Here is an 8,799-nt window from a genome sequence, read left to right on the forward strand (position 1 = left end):
CGCTGCTTCCCCCACATTCAATCTGTGCTTTTCATTTCCTGGGGAAAGGAAATCACTGGCACCATGTGCTGGCAGCCCAGAAAGCCCCGTGTCCTGGGCTGCATCCCCAGCAGCGGGACTGGCAGGGCTGGGAAAGGGGGATTCTGCCCCTCTGCTCCGCTCTGGGACAGAGACCCCTCAGCAGCGCTGCCCCAGCTCGGGGGTCCCCAGGACAAGGGGGACACGGAGCTGTGGGAGTGAGTCCTGAGGAGCCCCGGGTATGATGCGAGGGCTGAAGCCCCTCTGCTCTGGAGCCAGGCTGGGAGAGCTGGGCTGGCTCAGCCCAGAGAAGAGAAGCTGCTGCTGGGGAGAGCTCCGAGCCCCTTCCAATCCCTGGAGGGGCTCCAGGAGAGCTGGAGAGGGGCTGGTGCCCAGGGCAGGGAGGGCCAGGCCCAGAGGAATGGCCTTCAGCCAAAGGAGCCACAGGGTACCCAGCTGTGACAAGTCCCAGTGCTCTGGTTCACCACCAAGGGAACTGCAGTGGTGCCACATCCCCCCTCGCAGATGGGGCTCAGCATCCCTCCCCTCACAGGGACAGCAAGAGGCTTTTGCCAGAGCAGGATGGGGAGGGTCAGTCATCTGCCTTTTAGTGGGCAGAAGAAAGGCGAGTCCTTCACATGACTGAGTGCTGCTGGGGCTGGTTATAACCAAACAGGTGCCTCTGCCAGCCAGGAGGGCCCAGTCCCACAGCACTGGGACAAGGAGGAAGCAGACAGCAAGTGAACTGTGAAGCGGCGACGCTGGGACAGAGCCAGGACAGGGCCAGGGCATCCGCAAGCTCAGGGTGGTTCTGGTCACCGTCTGGACTGACGGTTCCTGTAGGAACTTCTCACCCCTCAGTTACACAAGTCAACACCTTGAACAGGAGTCTGACACCGAAGGGCCTCATCAGCCACTTCCAACAACTCCCAGAGAAAAAGGAATGAGGAAACCTGGGATCCACGAGGAACCTTTTTATTTAAATATATAAAACACAGTATTTTGGCAAACATCCACATCTCATTAAATAAGGTAAAATCACTGACTGGAAAGGCATTGCATTAGTACAAACAGGTAAGCAAGCAACCCTTTCAAAAGCTACAGGAGGCGGCAGACGGAAGAGGCACAGGCAGCGCGGGACAGGCGAAGCAGGAGCCTGGAAGCTGATAGGAGAGGAGCAGCTGCTGGGGCCGCGCTGGGCACCCAGGCTCAGGCTGCTGCGCGTCAGCCACGCTCTGCGCTAGCGTCCCCTCACGGGGCAGTGGGAGCAGCCAGCTCAGGGAGGGACAGAGCCCCCAGGGAGGGACTGGTGGCTCCATGTCCCGGGCAGATGCACAGGGCCACCCCCCCTCTGGGCTAAGCCCTCAGTGTCACGGTGACAGCAGCAGCGACGAGCACTCACACCACGAAGTATGAAGAAGCGGCGGGTTAGATGGACGCCAGGCTGGGCCACAGCTGCTGTGTTAAAGCCAGGGCTGTTCTACAACATCACGTTCTTCCCGTTGTCAAAGACGCTTCACTACAAAGCCAGCTAGGAGCTGCTAACCCACCTGGAACACATTCTGTGACCCACCCAGAAGGCTACACCCCACACTCCCTTCAGTGTCCCCTCCCTCTGTCACTACACTAGGAACACAACATTTACAGACACACACGCCGATCCGGCCGAGACCTCCCTGCCCTTCGCCTGCCGCAGCCGCAGCCCAGGACTCGCTCTGCTCCTCAGCGGGTGCCTTCAGAAGCTGCTGCTGGAAGCCGTGGTCGTGAGGCGCCGGCCGATGTAGATCCTGAGGGGGGAGCACATGGGGTCAGCAGCTGGGTCACTGCTGACGCGGCTGCCAGGGCAGCAGCAGGGGCAGGTTTGTTACGAGGGAGATTCAGGCTGCCGCCAGCCTGCCCTGAGCTCAGGCCCCGCAGCCCTGGGCGAGCGTTCGGCCTCAGGAGCTCCGGGCTCAGAGGTAGCATGAGGGTAACAAACACCCAGCTTCAGGGCTCTCCCAGCCAGAGCTCTGTTCCCTGCTCCCTTCTGTCAGGTTTTGCTGGGAGAAGTACCCCTGGAAAAGCCTCTGGGTTCACCCCCATCTCTGCCTGCCCCTCCCCAGCTCCCCCCGTGCTGCCCCAGCCGCTCCTCACACAGGCAGAGGTGTGAGGGCTCTGGCTGCACTGTACTACAGCCTGCTGCCACCAGAGATGTGACTGCCCTGCTCACTCCCAGCCCAGCTGGAACGAGCCAGGGGAAGGGCAGCGCCTGTGTCACCAAACCTGTGTTTGCTTCCAAAGGAAACACCCTGGTGCTCCCAGTGCCCCTGCACTCACTCACTCACTGGAATTCAGGGGAGTCACGCTGGTCTGACATCACTTCTACCACATTATGAGGCCAGGATGCTGATTTTGTAAGAAATAACTGTACTACAGCTACTGGTAACTGTGGTTACGTCACTACAGTTTGTATAAATCGATCCTGAGTTCACTGCTCCTTAATTGCTTTGACAAATTCTCAACTCCTGAGCAAAGCAGAGAAGGGAAACTCCCCAGAGCGATACCAAGAGCCCAGGAGCAAGCACTGCCCAAACAGCCCTGTCCCTCTAGAGAGGGAAGAGCACCCCACTCAGCCTTTGGGCAAAGAGGGAACTGGGAGCGAGGCCTCAGACAGAAAAAAAGGTAAAAAATAACCTCTTTAAACTTACCCCAGTCCAATGGCAAGCAGGTGAGAAAGCAGCAGAGATGGGAGGAAAACCTTCAGGAACTCTGCTGAGAAGATGCCCCCTTTCTTCATGACACTGGTATTCCTCATGCTGAGGGTAGCTGTGCGCCTGGGGTGCTTGAAGAGGAACTCCCTGGTTTTGGGGAGAGCACAGAGCCACGGTGTTAACAGACACATTTATACCTGGGGAGTAAGAGCAGCCTCTGGGTTCACCCAGAAACACCCAGAGCACTCACTTGGGAGGGATGTTCTCTGGCCTGCTGGACCAATCCCATATCCAGTCTGCATTCTTCTTCAGGAGCCTTTCGACTTCTTTCCTCCTTTCAAGAAAATCTTCTTCAGACTGAAAGAGAGAGCCACCATCAACCAGCACCCCCCAGGGCACGCAGCACAGCTCCTGTCCTGCACCCCCAGCCAGGCAGGAGGCTCACTGCTCCCCCTCTCCTCTCTGAGACTCTGTATCCCTCCCACTGAAGGATTCAGATCCCAGCTCTGCCTCCAGAGCAGGTGTGCAGGGACACAGCCCCTATCTGCTCACATAACGACTACCTGGGAATAAAGCCCCAGAGCCCCACAGACCTGTCCAGCACACAGGCCCTGAGAGCAGCTCCAGCTCACACCCAGGTTTGGCAGAGGAGCTGTCAGCCCACATTCCAAGCCAGGTGGGTGCCCCACTCTTCTGAAGATCCTCCATCAAGCCAATACAAGCCAAGAGGAATGGATTCCAGCCTCACCGAGCTGGCTGGTGCTTGGGGCAGCACTGGGAACAGGGGTGAAGTGAGCCCAGGTCTATCTGCACACACCTGTGCAGGAAAACCCCCACCACTGGCTTTGTTTGCAAGTGAATCACAGCACAAACCTAAAGAAGGGACGAGCTTCTGGCTTAACACGTGTGCATTACATGGAGCCAGGGCCTTGTGATATAAATAGTATCTGAGCACGGGATTAAAATAGCTGCCCAGGCTCACACACACTCCAGAATGGAAATAAAGCTGCCCAGGCAGCACTGATTCTCACAGTTTTCTAACTGCTGATTATTTGTTCTCAAAGCCTGTGAGACTGAATGCTCTACCTGTCCTTACACATCCTAAGGGGTTTCTGGAAACATGAAATGATCCATTTCCAGCAGGTATTCAGCTCACCCAGAGGTGGAAATTCACTCAGCCAGATTCCTGGGGAGCTGTGGAGCTGATGGGGAAGGTTTTGGATAAAGGAAGAGGCAAGGGGCCCCCCTCCCTCCTGCTGAGAGCTGATCTCATCCGTGTGTAACTCAAAGTGCCTGAGGCTGACAGCCCACAGGGTTAAGGAAGAGCCTTTTCCAACGGAGAAGAGTCACCCCCCAGCTCCTGCAGACAGCCAGGGAGCCCTGAGCTGAGACCTGGTGTGTGCTCAGCCACAGGTGAACAGCAGCAGCTCAAAGAGGGAGGTGTCAGCAGAAAGCAGGCTTCTCAAAGTAGAACACAGCAGCCCCCAGTTCTTACTGGAGATCAGGCAATCGCTGTGCACCCTGGAGCATGAGTAGCTGCTACTGCTGGTAACTCACTACCTTATCACACAGGGCTAGTTCTCTCCATGCAGAGGGTCTCCCTGTCAGCAGCCTCACCCCAGATCTCCTGATGCTGGTTTCAAACAAGCAGTTCTCTCTTCAGAGCTCTTACCTGGAAGCTGTTCTTCTCTCCACTGCTGTGACTCTCTACCTCCAGAGCCCTGTGGCTGTCCTGAGGCGTCTGGGAACGAGGAGGGCTGGACAAGGAGAGAGAAGCACAACTAAGAACCAACTCACTCATCAGCTTCCTTAGGAGGCTGCTCATGGTATGCACTAGCAGCACAGCTCTCCCAGAGAGCCCTCCTGCCCTGGCCACAGCTTCAGCAGTTAACCTGCCACTGGCTGACAGGATCCAGCCCTCACATTCAGTTAACCTTTGGTTTTCTCCCAGCCTGCCAAGAAGCTGGCTGTGTGGAGCTGTTTCTCAGCAGGGCAGGCAGTTGGTTTCTCACCCTCAGAGGCTGCATGGTTTGGCTGGTGCTCCTCACTGAGTCACAATGGCTCAAAGTGGTTTGAATCCACAGCAGCCAGACAAGAGCAGGCAGTTCTGTGTCCTACTGGCTGCTTCAAGCCCTGCTGTCCCTTTCTTTTTGTTAAGCAAACCCCAGGCTGCAGACTGCCCAGCCCAGCAGAAGCAAACTAGTGAATTCCTAACACTGACAGGCAGCTTGCACCAGATGGAAGAGGTCTCACTGAGTGATGCTGCTGGAACAGCGTTAGGTTTTGTCTGACAGAGGGCAGTTCTTCAGCAACCACCTAACAACTAGTAACTGATGGACCCCACCACAAAACACGGGTTGCTTTCCACCCCCCTCCTCTGCTGCTGTTCCCTGCAGCAGCATCAGTGGCACTGTATGCTCCCAAGAGCTGCACTGATGCAAGGAGTGACCCTGGGAACAGCCACCACAGCTCCAGGGGTTGATTTTCTGGGGGGCAGCGGCTGCTGTGCACAGGCAGCCCACCCATGGGCAGGTCAGCTGCTGCTGGACTTTATCAGGATGCACCAAGCCCCAGGACAGCATCTCTGTGAGAGGTGAGAAGCCTTTGGAGTCCCCTGCCCTGCGTTTGGGAGCTGCAGGACAGGCTTCCACCCGAGCAGTACTCTAGTATTGACACACTGATCCTCCAAGTATGGAATCTCTCTCTCTCTTCCCCTCTGCACGTGTGGATCTCCTCACAGAGAGGTGTGGGAGCAGCTCTGCCTTTGCCACGTGCACAGGAACAGCCCTGTTTGGTAGTGGCCCCTGGCAGGGCACGCTGTGTACCTGTCACAGTGTGAGCTCTCTCTCGAGCTGCTCCTCCCAGATTCATGCTGAGCATCCAGGAGGATCTTCTCCATGTCCCCATTGTGGATGGAGATGGAGGCTGGCACCTGCTCCTGGCTCGTGGGAGTGGCAGTGCTGCCGTTGCTGCTGAAGTGGAGCTCGACCCAGGAACCTGCTCAGCACAAGGGGCACAGAACCAGAACAAACCCGGAGGGTCTGTGTGAGGCAGGTGAAACACCAGCCTGCTGCTCCTCCCCAGCCTGGCCCGACACTGGACACACAGCACCAGCACCCACTCCCAGCTAACAAACAGGACCCATGCCAAGCGTGGGGTGCTGCTGCCAGGGGCTGCAGAGCCTCACCCCCCCCAGGGGCAGCCGGGCCCCACATGTGTCTCTCCCACAGCCCAGGAGCTTCTGCTTCAGCGCAGCTCTGGCGTGGGCTGTTCACACAGGCAGCAGGCACATGAAATCACCTCCGGGGCGCTCTCTGCCAGAGGTTATTTACTCCTCTACCGAGGACATTCTGGGCTCGAGAATGCCAGGGCTGTGTGTTGTTGAGCCCCGTTTCAGCAGGGTTTAGGTGTTCCTCTTGAGCAAGAGAGGGCACGTGGCCAGGGCCAGACCAGGGCCCTGCTGCTGCCAGGGCACTGCAGTCACGTGGGGCTGTTTGTGAAGCTGCTGAGCCACTGCACAGCCCAGGGGACAGGCACTGCAACACCTGAGGCACAGCCCCCTGGCAGCCTCCCCAGGGCCTGTCTGTGGGAGGAAACACCACAGGCAGGCAGAGGGGCTGTGCCCAGCCCAGAGCAGCCCACAGGAGGCACAGCAGCAAGGAGAGAGCTGCCCAAGTTCTGGGGAGCACCACAGGAAGGACGGATGGGGAGGCACAGAGGGGTGTCTGGGCTGTTCTGGTCACGGAGGAAGGGCGGCTGGGGCAGAGCTTGGGAAGCAAACTGTGCTCCCAGGGCAGGGCAGCACCCTGAAGGGTGTGCAGGAGGGGAGAGGCTGACCCAGAGAGCCAGCATGAAGTATGGAATGGAAACAGCCAACAGCCAAACTGCTTCATCTGCATTAACCACATTAACACCTCTCTCCCAAAGAGCCAGGTGGCCACAGCAGGGTTTACCTGCAGACACAGGGGCTGCTGGGCTGGGAAGCCTCTTCCTGCCCAGCCTCTGCTGCTCCCCCACTATGTTGTTGTTTTGGTTGGGCTGTGGTTGCTTCCCCTCCACGTGACTGTAGGTGGGACGTGTCTGGGGGTGTGTTTACACCCAGGCAAACTGCTCCCTGCTCTTTCTCCCAAAATTCATGGAAGCCCAAGCTGCCACAGGAGAACCAAAACAAGCACTGAAGTGTAAATTAAGACAGTGTCCACCCGAAGCTCTGGCTCCAGCTCCCTTGAGGGTGTCTGCTAGCTGCTACCCACCTGTCTCACTCCTCAGCACATCCCACCTCCTTTCTGTTCCCCCCTCCCCAAAGCAGAGCAACCCCTGACTGCATGTGTGCTGCCTGGGTTTGTATACCTGCTCCTGAGCTACTTCCCTCTGCACAGACATGTCTGTGGCACACTCATTTCAACCATCAGCACCACGGGCAAATCATGGAATGTGTTGGGCTGGAAGGGACCTTCAGGGCCCATCCAGTCCAAGCCCCTGCAGTGAGCAGAGACATCTTCATTTGATCAGGTTGCTCAGAGCCCCATCCAGCCTGATCTTGAATGTCTCCAGGGATGGGGCCTCCACCACCTCTCTGGGCATCCTGGGCCAGGGATCCACACCCCTCAGAGGTAAGAACTTCTTCCTAATATCCAACCTGAATCTCCCCTTTCTGAGTTTAAACCCTCACCCCTCACCCTACAGCTTCTCAGCTTCCTACAGGCACCTGGAAGGGGCTGTAAGGTCCCCCCCAGCCTCCTCTTCTGCAGGCTGACCCAGCCCAGCTCTCCCAGCCTGGCTCCAGAGCAGAGCTGCTCCAGCCCTCGGGTCACGTTCGTGCCCTTGTGCTCCAGAGCTGGAGGCAGCACTGCAGGGGGTGTCCCCAGAGCAGAGCAGGGGGGCAGAATCCCCTCCCTCACCTGCTGCCCGCACCCCTGGGGCTGCGGCGCAGGACGGGGCTGGCCTGGGCGCTGCAGACGCACACTGGTGGCTCCCGCCCGGCCTCTCGCCCAGCAGACCCCAGGTCCTTCAATGCAACTGCGCCAGGCCCCCAGCGTCACCGCCCGTCCGGCGAACCAGCGCTGCCCGCGGCCACCCGCCAGCGACCCGCCAGCGCCCCGGGAGGCCCCGGGAGGCCCCAGCGCCCCACGCGCGGCTCCCCAAGCCGGGACCGCGACCCCGGGGAGGGCGGCAGCGTCCCGGCCGCGCCTGAGGCCGCCGCGGCGCAGCCACGCAGCGCGGCCCGGCTCTCCCGGGCCCGGCTCTCCCGGCCCGTCCCCCCGCCCGTCCCCCGCGCCCCAGGGAGGCTCCGCCGCGGCTCAACGCGCCGCAGCCGCCGGGCCGCGGCCTAAGGCCGGCGAGCCGCGCGGTCACGGGGCGGCAGCCCGGCCCCGGCACCCCGCGAAGCGGCGTGTGGGGGGCCCGGGGCCCGGGGGGGAGCAGCGGCGGCGCCGCGCGGCCCTTACCCTGCAAGTTCTCCTCCTGCGGGCTGAGCCGCGACATGGCGCGCGCCCGTCCCCGCGGCGCGGCGCAGCGACACGGCCGGCGCGGGGCGGGGCGGCGCCGCTACCCGCCGCCGTGACGTCACGGCCCGGCCTCCCGCATTGGCGGCCGGCGGGGGCGGGGCCGGGCAGCTCGCGCCCTCCCTCGCGCCAGCTGCCGCACGTAGCCCGCAGGGAGGGGAGGGGGTCCCGGAGCCCCAGAGCCACAGCCCCTGCTACAGGCAGGGACACCAACCCCCAGTGGGGGCTGCGGGGGAACAGCACTGCAGCCTCCCCGTCCCTGAAGGGAGCAGAGGAACAGGAGGGGAATCAGCTTGTTAAAGGGCAGAGACTGGCAGGACAAGGGGCTGGAGTGAAGCTGGAGGAGGGAAGGGGGAGAGGAGAGACTGGGGGGAAGTTCTGTGCAGAGAGAGTGGTGAGGGGCTGGAAGGGGCTGCCCAGAGAGGGGGTGGGTGCCCCGTCCCTGGGGGTGTTCCAGGCCAGGTTGGCTGGGGCCCTGGGCAACCTTGTGTAGCTCCAGGCCTGGAGGTTGGTGTCCCTGCCTGTGGCAGGGGGTTGGAGCTCTGGGACCCTTGGGGTCCCTCCCAGCCCAGACCAGTCTGGGATTC

The 8,799-nt window shown here is 60.3% G+C and overlaps 1 protein-coding gene across 1 annotated transcript; it reads right to left on the reverse strand.

Annotated features, from left to right (window-relative positions):
* Positions 1-977: 977 nt before the first annotated feature.
* BNIP3 (BCL2 interacting protein 3) lies at positions 978-8,241 on the reverse strand. The gene is made up of 6 exons (XM_084264871.1): positions 8,156-8,241; positions 5,534-5,705; positions 4,381-4,465; positions 2,959-3,065; positions 2,706-2,855; positions 978-1,805 (listed from the first exon to the last, which is right to left on the reverse strand). The coding sequence occupies exons 1-6, from the start codon at positions 8,190-8,192 to the stop codon at positions 1,754-1,756; spliced, it is 603 nt and encodes a 200-aa protein (XP_084120997.1). The 5' UTR covers positions 8,193-8,241; the 3' UTR covers positions 978-1,753.
* Between the last annotated feature and the right edge of the window lie 558 nt (positions 8,242-8,799).

The sequence above is a fragment of the Gallinula chloropus genome, assembly GCF_964237585.1.
Source record: "Gallinula chloropus genome assembly, chromosome: 5".
NCBI classification, from domain to species: domain Eukaryota; kingdom Metazoa; phylum Chordata; class Aves; order Gruiformes; family Rallidae; genus Gallinula; species Gallinula chloropus.

Excerpts from the sequence above, each read along its gene's own strand:
- BNIP3 (XM_084264871.1), bottom strand. The coding sequence starts at position 8,192 with ATGTCGCGGCTCAGCCCGCAGGAGGAGAACTTGCAGG. Across the intron at positions 2,856-2,958 it reads CCAGAGAACATCCCTCCCAA|GGAGTTCCTCTTCAAGCACC; the intron begins GTGAGTGCTCTG and ends CCCCAAAACCAG. Across the intron at positions 1,806-2,705 it reads CTGCTTGCCATTGGACTGGG|GATCTACATCGGCCGGCGCC; the intron begins GTAAGTTTAAAG and ends CTCCCCCCTCAG.